Source organism: Cucurbita maxima, unplaced genomic scaffold, assembly GCF_002738345.1.
Source record: "Cucurbita maxima cultivar Rimu unplaced genomic scaffold, Cmax_1.0 Cma_Scf00053, whole genome shotgun sequence".
In the NCBI taxonomy this organism is placed as follows: domain Eukaryota; kingdom Viridiplantae; phylum Streptophyta; class Magnoliopsida; order Cucurbitales; family Cucurbitaceae; genus Cucurbita; species Cucurbita maxima.
Window position 1 is genome coordinate 673,455 of NW_019272069.1, and position 16,747 is coordinate 690,201.

The 16,747-nt window shown below is 35.5% G+C and overlaps 2 protein-coding genes across 5 annotated transcripts in view; one reads left to right on the top strand and one right to left on the bottom strand.

Moving 5' to 3' along the window:
* LOC111471538 overlaps positions 1-3,783 on the top strand; it is an 8,748-nt gene extending 4,965 nt beyond the window's left edge. For 2 of the 3 annotated variants that reach the window (XM_023117253.1, XM_023117255.1), the window contains 4 exons: positions 877-1,072; positions 1,159-2,235; positions 2,342-2,422; positions 2,801-3,783. In XM_023117253.1, the coding sequence (XP_022973021.1) occupies positions 877-1,072; positions 1,159-2,235; positions 2,342-2,422; positions 2,801-3,667 (2,221 nt within the window). In that variant the 3' untranslated portion in view covers positions 3,668-3,783. The remainder of the gene's footprint in view (positions 1-876; positions 1,073-1,158; positions 2,236-2,341; positions 2,423-2,800) is intronic. The other variant, XM_023117254.1, reaches the window with a different exon arrangement.
* Positions 3,784-4,285: 502 nt separating this feature from the next.
* On the bottom strand, positions 4,286-6,575 carry LOC111471557. Of its 2 annotated transcripts, none has more exons than XM_023117285.1 (4): positions 6,366-6,575; positions 5,163-5,669; positions 4,798-4,944; positions 4,286-4,589 (listed from the first exon to the last, which is right to left on the bottom strand). In XM_023117285.1, the coding sequence occupies exons 1-4, from the start codon at positions 6,537-6,539 to the stop codon at positions 4,515-4,517; spliced, it is 903 nt and encodes a 300-aa protein (XP_022973053.1). In that variant the 5' UTR covers positions 6,540-6,575; the 3' UTR covers positions 4,286-4,514. The 2 variants fall into 2 exon arrangements, with proteins under 2 accessions (XP_022973053.1, XP_022973055.1); XM_023117287.1 differs by lacking the exon at positions 6,366-6,575 and adding an exon at positions 5,892-5,915.
* Between the last annotated feature and the right edge of the window lie 10,172 nt (positions 6,576-16,747).

The following is a 16,747-nucleotide window of genomic DNA, read 5'->3' on the forward strand; positions in this document are numbered from 1 at the left end:
GGGGGGGGGGGGGGGGGATTGACTAATACGACTAATCTTGAAATTTATTGGAAGTAGATGGATTAAGTTTGAATATTTGAAAGTACGTGGGCTAAGATAGAATGAAATGTTGTAGATGGATCAAAATGGTATTTTAATTACTTCTCAAATTTTCATTCAAGGAATTTTTTGAAAGGAGGAGAGAGCACCAGACTATGAGCAATTTCTTCTCCATGTCTTTTCATCTGCATTATTATTAATGGTCGTAGCTGTGAATTCTATTATGATTAGTGGTGATTCTTTTAATGAATAACTATTGTTGTGAATTCTATTATAATACCTGGCAATTTTTCTTGGCTGAGTTTTCATTTTACCTTATGAATGGCGAATGCATTATGGCACACTAGTTGGGTCCAATAAAAGGTACTGACAAGGGAGCCTCACAGACTAGTATCAGTTAAAAAAAATTTCCGCCACAAAGAAACTCTTTAATATTGTGTGGTGCAACTTCAGTTTATTTCTTTTTCTGAAAGGAGTTCTCACCGCATCTTCCTGCATCATGTTATTTTTTTCTTATCTTTTTTAGGATTGATAGTGCCGAAACGTAGGGTTCCATACATTCATTTTTTTGTCTTAATTCTTGTGTAGTGATTTCCTTTTTCCTTTTCTCCTTTTTGGAAGAATTTCTTCTTGATAGGAAATAATGCAACAACTGATGACGGTTATGTGGTCTTGTTTTTTATTATTCAACTTCTTAACTATGTATGTCGTCAAGAGGATTTATTATATTTAAAGGATTATAATTTGTTTGTAGGAAGTGGGTAACTGACTTCATGAATTGTAAGAGTTAACAGAGCAATGAGATGTTCATCTAATATTTATCTTTTTCCATTCTAGGCATCAAGATCAGGAAGATTTGAGAGACCGATACCCAAAAAAGGAAGATAGGTCCAAATCCATTTCTACTAGAGATAAAGGTGTTCTTTCAGTAGTACAGGAAAAGGGTTCCAAATACACTTATTCGGAGAAACCCAGTGAAATAGAGGGTGGCAATGCTACTGAGATGTTACGAGACAGGACTTTAAATTCTAAGGTATCTATCAGCATTGAGCTTGTCAAAAAGATCTCTTACATTTATGAATGACTTTGGACATGCTAACAGCTCTTATGTTTCTGCAGAATGTTGACATTGAAGAAAGTGGACGAAGGCACAATAATTCTATTGATGCCAAAGACCTCTCTTCCAATAAGGATAGGCATAGCTGGGATATACAAGGAGAGAAACCTGTGATGGATGATTCATCTCAGGTAGAGTCTTATTATAGCAAAGGTAGTCAGAGCAATCCATCACCATTCCATCCTCGCCCTGCTTTTAGGGGTGGAGTTGATATTCCTTTTGATGGTTCACTAGATGATGATGGCAGACTTAATTCTAATAGCCATTTTCGAAGGGGTAATGATCCAAATATGGGTAGAGTACATGGCAACACTTGGAGAGGTGTTCCAAACTGGACAGCACCACTACCAAATGGCTTTATCCCTTTCCAGCATGGACCTCCTCCTCATGGAAGTTTCCAATCACTTATGCCACAGTTTCCAGCACCACCTATGTTTGGTATCAGACCCCCGCTTGATATCAATCACTCGGGAATTCATTATCGGATGCCTGATGCTGACAGATTTTCAAGTCACATGCATCCACTAGGGTGGCAGAATATGTTGGATGGTTCAAGCCCTTCTCACTTGCATGGATGGGATGCAAACAACGGTATCTTTAGGGATGAATCTCATATTTATAATGGAGCTGAATGGGATGAGAACAGGCAGATGGTGAATGGTCGAGGTTGGGACTCCAAAGCTGAAATGTGGAAGAGACAGAGTGGCTCCCTGAAAAGGGAAATACCTTCCCAATTTCAGAAAGATGAGCGTTTGGTGCAAGATCCTGTTGATGATGTATCAAGTAAAGAGATATGTGATGAGAATGCTGATACCGTTTTAACAAAAACTGCTGAAATAAGGCCTAATATCCCTTCTGCAAAAGAAAGCCCCAACACCCCCGAACTTTTATCTGAAACACCAGCTCCTCTTAGTCGGTCAATGGATGATAATTCTAAACTTAGTTGTTCTTACCTTTCTAAGCTTAAGATTTCCACAGAACTTGCACTTCCTGATTTGTACCAACAGTGTCAGAGATTGATGGACATTGAGCACTGTGCAACTGCAGATGAGGAAACTGCTGCTTATATAGTTCTTGAGGTAAAATCCGGGATTAAGTTTCATATTTCACCTATATCTGTTTATGCCTTCCTCATAATTCTATGAATTTAATTATTATTCATGATTTGCATCGACTTTTTGACAGGGTGGTATGAGAGCTGTGTCCGTCTCTTCAAATAGTGCACAAATATCTCTTTTCCGTCCAAACAAGAACTCAGTTTTTCAGGTATAATACTTGGCTGCGTAAGTGTAGGAAATATAAGTTGCCTGTGGTCTTTTAGTATTCACATTAGGTTTTAGATATTTGATGCTCGAGACTGGCAAGATGGTACAAATTTGGACTGTCTGTTTTTTCATGTATTAAAATACTAAACTACCATGAAACGTTGTTAGTTATATTTTCTGATATTTAATCATTGTGTCTTGGCATTTTCGCTGGATTTCATGGCCCTTCCTGTTCTCTTTTGATAAAATATGGGGGAAAACTTGTAAAGTACTATGCCATTTATATGTTAGTAAAACTTTATCCTTGTAGATTCTTAGCGAAAAATGACGCTCAAAAGTTAATAGACCATGTAATAATTGTGGTATTGATATTTTGCAGCATGCAATGGACTTGTATAAAAAGCAGAGAACGGAAATGAAGGAGATGCAAGCTATTTCTAGGGAAATGCCCTTCTCTGAGAGGATGCTTGTAGAAGAGCAGGGGATGCAAGTTGTTTCCGGGGGAATGGCTTTCTCGGAGAGGAAACATGAAGAGAAGGGCTTTAATTTCAATAATGAAGAAGTTAAGGCTCCTGTTTCAACTGTTGATGCGGAAATGACACAGGCACCCATCAAAACCACTGGTGTTGATAAGGCAATTGAGGCAGATGCTGCTTTGGGTAAATTGGAGGATTTGGCAGTTGAGGCGGATGCTGCTTTGGGGGAACTGGAGGATTTGGCAGTTGAGGCGGATTCTGCTTTGGGGGAACTGGAGGATTTGGCTTCACCTGCCACTCGGGAGGTTAAGTGTCTTGAGAACTCAGAGGAGTCGGTGCCGACTACCAATTCAACAGAAGTGGTTATGATGGATTCAGAGCAGCAGGCGAACCTAGACGCTGAGAAGGATACCATTGTCATAGCAAATGACAACACACCAGTTAATAACATCAATGAATCCAGTAACGACGACGACATGAAGGGGATTGTCAATGGCAAAGACTCTCCACGATGCGATGAATTGAGTAACAACAACGACATCAAGGGGATTGTGAATGGCAAAGAATCTCCAGGATGTGGAGTTGGTAATTCTTGTTTTGACAAAGCAGTGAGTGGTCCTTTATCTTTTGCAGGAGGAGATGAAATAGGGGGGGAGAGTTGTGAGGAGGGGGGGTTAATGGGTGGTGGTGGTGGTGGTGGTGGTGTGCCAATAGGGTCAGAGTCTTTAATTTTGAGTCAGATACGTCATTCTCCTGAAAGTACACATTGAAACAATTTTAATATCGCTTCTGCATTTCATATTTTGCTTAGTTTTAAGTTATTGATTTTTCTATATTCATGTTGCTTCATCTTCCTGCAAGGAATAAAATTTCCTACTGTTCTGCACCTTGGTGCATAGTTTGTGTTGAGGTTGCTTGCTTTTGTTCTTGGTCAGTTACTCTTAATAATCCCCTCCAAGGAAGTTGTCCATGCTCAGGAGCCAAACACAACTGCCAAGCTGGGGAGCTTCGACCTGCAAGGTAATATCTAAACTCCCAAGTGTTTTAAAAATGTCACTAATTCCAGCTTTCTTTCGAGTTCTTATGCTGTTCAGAAAGTAGCGAACTAACTGGACTAAAATGCTTGTGAATAAGATGACAGAGAGCGTTTTTAATTCTCTGTTCGGGAATGAAGAAGGAAATGAGGAGGGATTTTTCTTTGTTAGCTAACCGGAAACGGGGATCGGGAACATTCTCTCTCTCTCTCATCATTGTCTTAATCATAAAAGAATATTTTAAAAAGAATATTAATTTCAAAATACAATTATAAAATGCTTTGTGAACATACTCACTCTTTATATATATAAAATATAAAAAGGTGAAGAACTTAGTGGTTGGAGATGAGAAGATTGAAAAGAAAAGTTCTTAGAAGGATGATTAGAGAACACTTGAATTACAACAATACAGACTCATAATAATACATCAACAGTGCAGAGCTTTAGAAGACTACTACTATCAACAAACACTTCCTTCATGCTTCTTCTCCTTCTCCTCCTTGTTTTTATTATGCAAACAATATTTACAAATCAACTATCCTTCTAATTGCAGATTCATGCTTTTCCTGATGATGTTCCTCATCTAACATTCTTCAGTCTTCGCAAACCTTCCTCTGATTCTTGGTTGACTGTCAGCCAGAGCCTTTCTGCAAGCATACTGTCAACAAAAAAAAACCATTCTGTTCTTAGAATTCGTCTCATCCATTGTTTTTTCCGGAAAAATGATCGTTAAACATGCTGCTGCATTGTGTAGTCTATAGATTTAAACACGACATCAATGAATATATCTAGTTTGAATCCATTGATAGAAGTGAACGACCCCTTTTGAGTGTTACTTAACTCGTTCGACCGTATAAATTAGTTACCTTGATCTTTCTCCCAAAGTTCCTTTTTGTCTTTTTATTTCGATATCTTGAGAGTTTTTCTTTGCGTTCTTCGGCCGTGCAATTGCTGACTAACAATGGCCGTTCGAGAGGAGAATGGAACTGACTCCTATTGCCATTGTTAAGAGTCTACAACAGAAGTTCAGAAACAACAAAAAGCCCCCAATTAACTTGTGAAGATGATTAAAGACAACATATAACACCTATTTTACTCGAATCATGAACGTTTCGATTCTTCTTCATGTCGGTTCCTGTATCAAATTTGTGAATGCTTCGTTTCCGAAATATTAAATAGCTGAACAACATGTAAGGAACTTTTGATGATGAAGTTAGAAACAAAGTCTTACCTTGATATCGTTTTCGCTAAACGCCCGTCGCATCCCATAGACCTCATTGATATCCATTCCACTAAAATCTAAAAGACTTGACTTCATTGCGGGGCCTTGCATCCAATCCATTGATCTTAAGCATCCAGAGCTAACACTCTTCTGAAGTGTTGCATCAAGAACTGGTCGGTTTTCTGGAATTCGGTGTTCGTCCGTCTTTGAAATCTGATCCTTAAGATCGAGAACTTCAGATATTGGTGTTTGTATAGCTGCTTTCTCTAAAAGATCCTTCTCACATTCATAGTAAACCTCACTCAAGAGCTGATCACTTTGAAGTGATTCAAAATCAGCATCTTCAAGTCCCTCCAACGAGATATTCGTGTTGCCACACGACATCATAGAAATTGCAGCCATCATAGGATCGAGACCCGAAAATGATTCCTCAATAATTGGCTCTGGAGCTTTGAATAGGTCCCCTTCACCACCCATGTTGTATTCACATACTGTCGATGTTTGAACCATGTTGCTCTGCATTAGAAGAACGAGTTCGAACAATGAAAAACGAAACCAACCAAAGAAGAGCTCTCTTTTCCAGATGAACATAAACAATCAAACTAATCCTTAATGCTACCTAAAGGATACAACAAACAGGTGAACATATTCTATGATGAACAGATAAGGAATCAAAACGATTTATACTGAACCTTTGCAGATATCATAGCTTAAACAGCTCTCATAAACAAACATTACCACTTCCATCACTAAGAACATATCTCCACCAGCTCTCTCAGACCATTTTCCTCTCTTAAAAACACTTTTCCATGAAGATTAAGCAAAAGAACAGTGGAAAATAATGGATTCAACTTAAAAAAAAGGAAAGAATGATTGAAGCTGTTCTGTTTTTCAGTCTCCTTTTATATGCCTTTTTCCACACATCCTTTTCCAGATCCAGCATGTAAAGCAGACACAGACACAATGGTGTAACAAAGAAAGTATTCTCTGAGGCTTTTCTTCTCAATTTCTCAATGAACTAAGCATTAGAAGTCATAATCCAACACAAACAGCAACCAAAACACAAAATCAAGCCCAAAAACAAGGCATTCAGCAAGTTTAAACACAAACCCAGTTCATAATCATCCAAAAAACAAGGCAATCAGCAAGTTTAAACACAAACCCAGTTCATAATCATAAAAAAAAAATGCAACCCAGAAGCAAAAAGAGTACCAATGGAGAATCAAGCTTGTGGGTCTTGCAGAAATCCTTTGCTAGTTGAAATTCATCAGAGAAATTCTGGAAATAAGGAAGCAAATGCTCAGTTTCAGCATACATTTCCAAAGCTTTGAAGAACAAGAGAAGCCAAGAAAACGCCTTCTCCAGTATCCCAGGAAAGTAGGTCATAAACTGAGAGCAACCCTGAAATTATTTTTGTGGGGTTTGTATTTAAGCCTTTTTGGATTTGGGAACAGAGAAGAAAAAAAAAAAAAAAAATTATAAACTGTTACATAAGAATCTTGAATTATAAAATTCATAAAAAAAATCAAAAAGAAGAATTAAAAAATTGAGTGGAAATATTGTCCTTTAAATGATGATGCTGATGCAATAATAAAAAATTAAAAAAAAAAAAAAACACAAAGAAAAGACCTTTGAATAAATCATTATTTTATATATTGCAATGTCTCAATTTGTCGTTTATTTTATTGTAATTATTATATAATTTTTTTTTGTTAATTTAAAAAATAATAATTAATTATTGCAATTTGCATAGGGTATGAGCACCAAGCCAAATTGCTAGGGAAAAGTTTGTGGGTTGGTCAGGAAGGTCCCATATCAGAGGATCCACGCGCCAATGAAGCGCGTGGATGACACCTTCCAAGTTGCAAATTTGTTGGTTTATTATTGTGGTATGATGAGTTCCCATCTCCCTTCTTTCTTATTTGTTGTTTTCTTTACATTATTTGCAATAAAATTATCTTTTTTACTTTTTTTGGAATTAAGTAAGTTTTAAGGAAGTAAAAAGTAAAAAGTAAAAAGTTATATGTTTTGAAAAAAATTAGGGAATGTCTTTTTGTTTCTAGTTTTATCTTGTTATATCTGGTAATAAGTCCGGTTAGCTCTTATGTCTACCACGAACGTCAAATCATCATGCAGCTTTTGAAGTAAAGCTAAGCTAACATAGCTTGGAAAACACGTATAAATTTAGTTGATAAATCTTGATAATTCATTGCAATTATTCTATTATACTCTTTATTCTTAAAAAAAATAGCTTAAATTTAGTACTTATATTTAGTTCCAAACCATTGGAGAACGTATAGATTTGAACGTCGAGCGCTTAGCTGTAAGGAAGGGCACTTAAATAAAAAGATGGGTATCATTGACCATGCTAGCCAAGTGGGTTTTGTCTAGGGAGGGTTGGTAGGGAGGAGAGAGAGGGAGTGAGAATTCTTTTCAACCAATTACTTGATGATTTAAATATCTGACCTCAAGATAGGTTGTACGTGATAATTGCCTTTGACCGTCACAATCACACTCTTGTGTCAGTGGGACAACGACTGTACAACACTTGTTTTAATCGAACGAACAAGTAAGTCATATAAAAATCATAAATCGCAGACAATTCGAATGTATGATCGACTCTCGATCATGTTTGAGAGAAAGTGTAAGTGAGGAAATGCGTTGAAAACTATTTATGAAAAAGCAAAGATGATAGCATATAACCCATATAGGAAAAATTTACGACTAATTACATCCCTTATTATATTTTGAGCAATTTCAGCTCTAGCAGAGGTAAATACGATTTTCGTAAGCATTCATACATCAAGATAGAAATAATAAAGACCTACACAACATACGACTATAGACAACATGTCGTGGACAAGTATGACAAAGACATCCAACACGTGGCCACAAAGAACACGGCTTGGACAAACATATCCGGGACACCAAGCTCAAGTTCACGTATTTTAAGATAATTATTAATTTTCTTTTTGTTGTTTGATATTCTAATTATTTTTTTAATCCTTAAATCATGTGAATGTGACATAACAAAAGTGTTTATGAAACATATAAAGAATTTGTTCTTAATGAATTATTATTATTATTTAAAATTGTAGATGGGAATTTTAGAACTTAAATAGATATTGAGCCTAACTTTTTAAGTTAGAGATAAATTTAGAATTATTAATTATAAATCATGATAGAGAATAATTTTAAAAATAGTTGGTATATAATTTTATATAAAGTATAGCCACGCAAAAGTCTCTTTAGGCTTTTATTTATTTATTTATTATTATTTCTATTTTTAATTTAAATTGTATTAAATTTAAATTTGAGCAGTAGAATTTATTTAAAACTCATAGATTTTTAATTTATTATAATATATTAATATTCTTTTATTTATTAAAAAATTCTCTATATTTAATTATTCTTTTATTTATTAATAAAATTATCCATATTTAATTATTTTATATTTTTGGTAACTTATATCCTATTTAAATATTATAAATATCAATGAAAATACACATGTTAGATTCCAATTCTATTTCTTATTTTTAATCTAAATATTTAAATTTTTAGAGCATATATTTTTAAAATTTTAAAAAGTAATTTAAAATGCAAAGAATAGTGTTTTAAAATACTTATAAAATCAATTCAAAAACACCCCAAACTAATATTAGAGATGCCTGTGACGTGGTAAAAAAATTTCTCGTTCTAGTCTGTCACCTATTTCAATTTTTATTTTCACTAAATTCTCTATTCCAAAACTCTAAACCCTAAACATTTGTACTCGATTTCAAAACTCTAAACTCTAAACCCTAAACCCTAAACATTTCTACTCTATTCCAAAACCCTAAACCCTAAACCCTAAATCCTAAACCCTAAACCCTAAACCCTAAACCCTAAATCTTAAACCCTAAACCCTAAACCTAAACATTTCTACTCTATTCCAAAACCCTAAACCCTAAACCCTAAATCCTAAACCCTAAACCCTAAATCTTAAACCCTAAACCCTAAACCTAAACATTTCTACTCTATTCCAAAACCCTAAACCCTAAACCCTAAATCTTAAACCCTAAACCCTAAACCTAAACATTTCTACTCTATTCCAAAACCCTAAACCCTAAACTCTAAATCTTAAACCCTAAACCCTAAACCTTAAACCCTAAACCCTAAACATTTTTACTCTGTTCCAAAACCCTAAACCCTAAATCTTAAACTCTAAACCCTAAACATTTCTACTCTATTCCAAAACCTTAAACCCTAAATTTTAAACATTTGTACTCGATTTCAAAACTCTAAGCTCTAAAAATCCGAAATATTTCTATTCGATGGAATGGATCGAATGATTTACCCTTTAGCCGGAATCCATTTTTGTTTAGAAATTGTATTCACATTAGAAACCCAATCTTCTTTATTTTTTTAATAGATTCATGACGAAATGCTGCCATTTTCAACAACACCCAGGAATTTAAAACAATATCTCTCTGAAATAGATCAAATCAAATCCTAAAAAAAAAAAACACATAAAAACAGGAAAGGTAGCAGCAGCCCAAACACTTCACAAAATGCAATACAATAATTCTATCAGCTTTTCAATCCTCAAATATAATCAAATTTTGAGATCTATACTAACCACGGTTCCCACATCAACTCATTTAGAAAATGATCATGAGTTTATAATCAAGAAATACTATCTCTCCATCGGTGTGAAACCTTTTATGATAGCCTAAACCAAAACCATGAGAGCTTATGCCGAAGGTGAACAATATCATACAATTGTGGAGAGTTGTGTTGATTCATATAACAACTTTTAATTACTCTCAACTTTTAAATATTTCATTTTTATCTCTCAATTTTTTAAATATCTCGAGATTGTTATTATCATTTATTTTATGCGTAAATTTTAATTTTTAAAGGACAAAATTGAAAATTACACAAAATTGGAGGGCATTTTGTATAATTTAAACTTATATAGTATATTCTTTTAGAATATACTTTGAAGAGTTGCCCATGTGAGACTTCACTCAACAAACAAAAACTCTCCCACTTTAAAATTTGTAACAATTTAATTCTTACCCGAAAAATTTCTATCAAAATCTAGTGTCAACACTAAAACTGCCAAAATTTAAAAGTACGAAGGCAAAATCGTTATTAACTATAGTTTGAGAACTTAGACCGTTACTTCGCCCAAACCCACTAACAGGTTTTGTCCGCTTTGACTCGTTATGTATTATCATCAGCCTCACAATCTTAAAACACGATTACTAAAAAGAAGTTTCTACACTCTTATAAGAAATATTTCGTTATCTTCTCTATCCAAGGTGGAATCTAACTTTTACGGACCTAGCTAGCAATAAAATGGATTAAACCTCATTAAATCTCGACAATATTTTCTATGACAGAGATTAAATTGTTACAAATTTTAAAGTGTATAGAGACAAAAACGTTTACAAGTTAAAACTAAAAGGACTAAAATGTTATAAACTACGTGAACGGTTAATTTGATGAAAATTGAAGGACCTAAGGAAAAAAGGAGAAAAGAAGTGTATTTTAGAAAACCTTGATTGTCTGCCCAAATATCACAACATGCCTAACCAAAGGCAGAGACCCTAAAAAGATGAAAAATGATAAATAATGTGTTTTTGAAGGACCTGATAGAAATATGTTGTTCCCCTGTAATGAAAGGACATAGGTTTATCTAGCTGGACCCTCTAAAATTGATATTTTGCAAACAGGTACATCATCTACAACCTAATTACAACTTTAGCCCTATACTTTAATGTAATTAACATTTGTCCACTGATGTGAGTTACCAAAGAACTTTCACTATATAAATATTAATGCAATGCCCACTTCACTACAATATATATATATATCTATATATATCTATATATATATATATATATAGATATCTATATATATATAGAGAGAGAGGATTGTTGTTATTTGGCCAAAGAAATTATTCAAATTCTTCATGAATATGGAGAGTCCTATTCCACCACATTGCAATTTGGATTTGAGTTATAAAAATTTCCAGCCAACTTTCTTGTCATTTAGTGAATCTCAAACCATAATTTCAAAGAATAGGTCTTTCTCTCTCTTAAATGCACGCATATCAAGTCACCGATCCATTCAAAAATTTATGTTGATGGGATCCCACATCGGTTGGACATGAGAACGAAACATTTCTTATAAGCCTGTGAAAACTTCTCCCTAACAGACACGTTTTAAAACCGTGGGCTGACGACTATACGTAAAGGGTTAAAACGCAAAATATATGCTAGCAGTGGGTTTTGGCTGTTACAAATGGTATTAGAGTCTAACATCTGGTGATGTGCAAGCGAGAACATTGGACCTCCAAGAAGGATGGATTGTGGGATCCTATATCGGTTGTAGAGGGGAACGAAACATTTCATGATAAAGGTGTGGAAACAGTGAGATTGACAACGATATGTAACGGGTCAAAACGGATAATATCTGCTAACATAAGTTTAAACTGTTACATTTGTAGAAAGCCCATCTTCATCGATGAGAAAATTACATTACAAGAATTTGAACAACACGAGACCTCTTGCTTTTGTACTATGGTAAATTTAATGGGTTATGTACTACTGTAAATTTGATGATTATGTCAATACTTTAAAACGTTGTTTGCCACTTGGAGCTTTAGTATGTTGGACGTTTTAAGCGATAGAAAGATCTTATTGACACGTGCGCCCACAAATATATAGGTTTTTTGGCATTTGGGTATGGAGAGAAAATATAGTTTGGAGTATGATTAGTATGAAGACTTATGGAATCCAATAAAAATGAATTTCCAGAAGTTCCATAGGCAAAAGGGAATCAGCATGAATGAAAGGAATAATACACAAACAGTGAAACCCACTTCAGAATTTTAGTCTTCAAGTTTGTTTAGCATAATCATTGGTTAAGTAGATAGTTTCAAGTTTATGAAAGAGAGCAATTTTGTTCAGGAGGATAACGAAACATTCTAACAGATGTGTTTTAAAAATTTTGAGGGGAAACTCGAAAGAGAAAGTCCAAAGAGAACAATATCTGCTAGCGGTGAGCTTGGGTTGTTGCAAATAGTATCAGAGTCAGACATTGAATGATGTGCCAGTGAGAAGGTTGAGCACCTAAGGGGAGTGGACACGAGGCGGTGTGCCAACAAAAAGGCTGAGCACCAAAGGGGAATGGATACGGGGCCGGTGTGCTAGCAAGAAGGCTGAGCACTAAAGGAGAGTGGACACGAGACGGTGTGCCAGCAAGGACGCTAGGCTCTAAAGGGGGTAGATTGGAGGGTCCCACATCGATTAAAGAAGGGAACGAGTGTCATCGAAGATGCTAGATCTCGAAAGGGATGGATTGTGAGATCCCACATAAGTTAAAGAGGAGAACGAGACATTCTTTTGAAGGAAGTGGAAACTTCTCCTTAGCATACCGTTTTAAAACCTTGAGAGAAAGTCTGAAAGAGAAAACTCAAAAAAGACAATAGGAAAAATCCGAAAGAAAAAACCCAAAATCATGTGTGTGAGCCAATTAGCTGGTTGAATCGTGTCGTGTTTGGATTGGTACAAGTGTGGTTCGAGATTTGTAAGTGAAAACCAAAAGAATCTATTTCTTTGGCTTTGTGTTAATTCCATTAAAGATGATGAGGTCTTTGTGGACCAAATGTGCTGAAAAATTTCCACTTATTTTGATAGTTAAATGCAAATCCTTGTCCATGATTACAGAAAAGTAGGTGATGGTGGAAAAGAATGGGAGTGCCAACAAACAAAGACTTGCTAGGTGGAGGGTATTAAATGCATTTGGTCATCTTTGCATCCCCATATTTCATCTACTATCTATGTGCATAAAAATAGCACTTTCTTCAAATACACCATTTAACATGCATCAAATATATATAAAGTTTGACATTGATTAGAGGTCGAAAACATCTTGAATACATAAGTAACGATAACGTTTCTGTATCATCTAGAAGCATATGCACGCAAACTCAGATATCATATTCTTGTAGAAATATAAAGAGATTCGTTGTCCCAACAAAGCAACCGGTAATCTCTTGTTTAGTTCATTTATGTAGCAGCCCAATCCCCTGTTAGTAAATATGGTCTGTTTTAGTCCGTTACATATCGCCATCAGCTTCACAGTTTTAGAACGCATCTACTAGGGAGAGGTTTCCATACCCTTATAAGGAATGCTTCGTTCCCCTCTCCAACGAATGTGGGATTTCACAATCCACCCCCTTGGGGGCCTACCGTCCTTGGGACACACCGCTTGATTTCTGGCTCTGATACCATTTGTAACACACCAAGCCTATCCCTAGTATATATTGTCCTCTTTAGACTTTCCCACAGGGTTTTTAAAATGCGTCTTCTAGAGAGAGGTTTCCACACCCTTATAAGAATGTTTCGTTCCCCACTCTAACTGATGTGGGATCTCATAATTTGATATCCTACGAGTTTTGAGAGCAACGAGATTTCCTTATATGCATGGTGGCTAGAAGGTTTAGAGGAGAGTTAGGCATAGAATTAAAAGCTACTCATGGTAATTTATGGCATGAGATTAAGCAGCTTTGGATCACATGTTGTGGGGACAACAAATTAGCAGAAATCACAAAGAACAAACAAGGAAAATTGGAGAAGTGAGTGGAAACTGTGTTTAAAAATGTGACCTTTTTATAACTTTCAGCTGAAGGAAGAAGAGGAATAATGAGCCATTGGTGGGTTTTAAGTTACTAAAAGAGAAAGAGATGGCTTAAAGAAGAAACAGCTGGAGTGGGATTTGTCTGTTATAGAGAATTATAAGTGAGGTGGCTATGGCTGCTTGGCCCCACTTTTGGACCCCTTTTACATGGCTCAAGCTTTGAATTGTCCTTTTGGATTCTGCTGACATGGACAAACATGAATGAAGTGGCAGTCATTGTCCATGGCATGCATTCTTGCGTTTGGCGACTGAGATGAGCTTAACAATTTGGATTTGAACCGACTCTTTTCTTTCTTTCTAGTGCATTCAACACCATATAAACTCGAAATGAACTAACCACGAGATTTTTGGGTTATGTGGCTCGTATTTTCTGATAAAAACCTTTTATTTTGATCAAAATCTTCTATCATGAGATGATTTATATCATTTTTGTCACTTCTGATTAAAAATTGTTGTAAGTTGTCATGAAGATGTATTGTCATAACTCTCGTTAAGTTCATAACCCTCTATAGTTTCTATTCTCATTTATTTGGTTTATGTATGAGAATTAGTATTGTCATATTTGTCTAGTGACATTTGAGTTAGGTGTGAAGCCTTATATTTAGGAACTTTGTTGAGAAATTTTGAAGGGTGAGAAATACACTTGAATATTTTGGTTATAGTGATTGGTTGAATGTAGGGGAATTTCTTCCCTGTGTCTTTTTGTTTAATTTCTATTTGTGTGTGAGTGCCATCCATCTAACTTCTGCTACAACAATTAAGTATCGCTAACATTTTTTATTGTGACATTAGGATACAACAATTAGTATCGGAGCATTTTTTATCGTGGCATTTGGGTGCCACCTGAATAACCCTTTTATGAGTTCTGTTTTGGGTTAAATTGTTGAGTTTTGCTGTCGGCATCAGCTTTCAAGATCAGTCTCATCACAATATCCCAATGTAATAACTTTGGTCCAATAAAGATCTGGAAATTTCATAGCTCAAAACAATTAAGTTATTCCACAATTACATCTCTCATTGCTTTCTGCCTTGTTCCAATAAAAGGTCAAAAAGTTTGTCCAAGTTCAGCTTTTGTTCTTTTGTTTAATTTCCTTTTGCATCATGAACATGAACCAATTCTTGGTAATGGTTCTTCCCCTTGTTTCTTGGTGGATGAACAATACAATATCAATCAAAAGAGAGACAGAAAATCATTAAAATGAATGAAAATTCACATATGGTTTAGCACTGTTCCAGATCTGCTTAGAGAAAAGTTGCCTTTACTTTTGATACCAAGAAATTTCCTTGTTTTTCATCATTTATTCACATTTTGGAGCGTACAATAAAATGGGGGGTTCAGTTAATTAAACGGCCAAGCTTTTCAGCAGTACAAGATTAGTACAAAAATGATTCACATCTTGGAAAAGAACAGTGAGGAACCAAACACTGAGACAGTTCTTTGAGGCAAAAGTTTAGCAGAAGGTCTCCTCTGCCATCACTTCAGACAAGGACTCATTCGTTGTGTTGGGGTTGGTCCTGCTGCAGGTGGAGGGCCATCTCATATCAATTTTGAACCAAAAACAAAGATGGGTAAAAAGAGAGCAGAAAATTCCAATGACAAGTGGCATGCCAATGATAGTGAATTTGGACATGAGGATAAGCATTGAAGAAAAATTTTCCATTTTCCCAAAGCTATGGGAAAAAGAATGAATAAGGGGAAATCTGAGCTCTGCTTTCACCAGGATTATGAGAGAATTATTGCTTTTTTGGGTCAAAATTTGTGAGAAGATGAGGTGGGTTCATCAAGAATATGTCCTTGCCTGTCTTGATGATAATATTTTTGGAGGATTCCTTTCCCCTTCGATAAGAAAACAACTGGCTTGCTTTCACTGACAGGAAAAAGCCCAAGAAAAAAGGAACTCTTTATGTCTAGAAGCTGAATCTTAAATCCTTTTTTTGGGGAGGGGGTGTTGTTTCATGAAAGATTTATTAATGAATATTATCAAACAAGAAAGTGGGAGTATTTTAATGAAGATATAAAAGATCTTCAAGATTTCTAAACCTATATTTCGTGGAATTCATGGCATCCCTATACCTGCGCTAGAATGGTTCTAAAAGGATTGTTATGGGTACACCAACAAAATGCAACGCATTAGCAAGATGGAAGGAAAAAGGGGGAATCATTTTGGGAAGCATGTGGGAGAGAAATTTAAAGGGGAATGGCATGCTGTTGTGTTTTAGTTTGGTTTTATTGGTCACAACAACAAAAGCAGGCTGTTTGGTAGCAAAGTGAATGGAGAGGGGAAGACTACAAACCAAGCCCCTCAGACATTGGAGGGAGGATTAGAGGTCCCCCCAGGGTACAGGTTTTCCAAGGAGAATCATTTCCATTGATGGGGCATTTGTGGGTCTATCACACAATAATGACAAAGGGCTGTAGACCCTTCTACCTTTTATTGGAAAAGGGCATTTAGAAGAACCCAAATGCCTTAGATAGGCACGGGTCGACGCCTGTCAGCACGTTTCCGCCACAAGGATGAATGCCACTGTTTGAATCACAAATCATCGCAATTTATCACCGTTCAATATAGAAAAAGAAAACATATGAAAGAAAAATCAAAATGATGTCCTGACCCAACATTCAATTAGGTTGTGAAGTCCCTTTCATGGTCTCAATGAAGTAGCTTGGTTCTTTCTGTGGCCACCACCTAAAAGGGAAAAAATTTGGAAAAAGAAATTCCAAACGACCAAATATTAGCGAAGGTAGCTTAATCAAGATTTGTCTATTGGATTGGAATGGTCAGACTCTCCAGACAATTAAAGAAATCATGTATAATCTTCTGAATAACACTGCTCATTTATTTGTAATGGAATCTAAATATCATTTTGTAAGAGAGATCACCTTGGATCTTACTTGCTGAAAT

What these genes read in the sequence shown, in the direction of transcription:
- LOC111471557 (XM_023117285.1), bottom strand. Translation starts at nt 6,539, where the DNA reads ATGACCTACTTTCCTGGGATACTGGAGAAGGCGTTTTCTTGGCTTCTC. An exon ending in ACAAGCTTGATTCTCCATTG is followed by an intron (nt 5,670 to 6,365) that starts GTACTCTTTTTG and finishes CTTCTAATGCAG; the next exon opens with AGCAACATGGTTCAAACATC. An exon ending in TTAGCGAAAACGATATCAAG is followed by an intron (nt 4,945 to 5,162) that starts GTAAGACTTTGT and finishes CTTCTGTTGTAG; the next exon opens with ACTCTTAACAATGGCAATAG.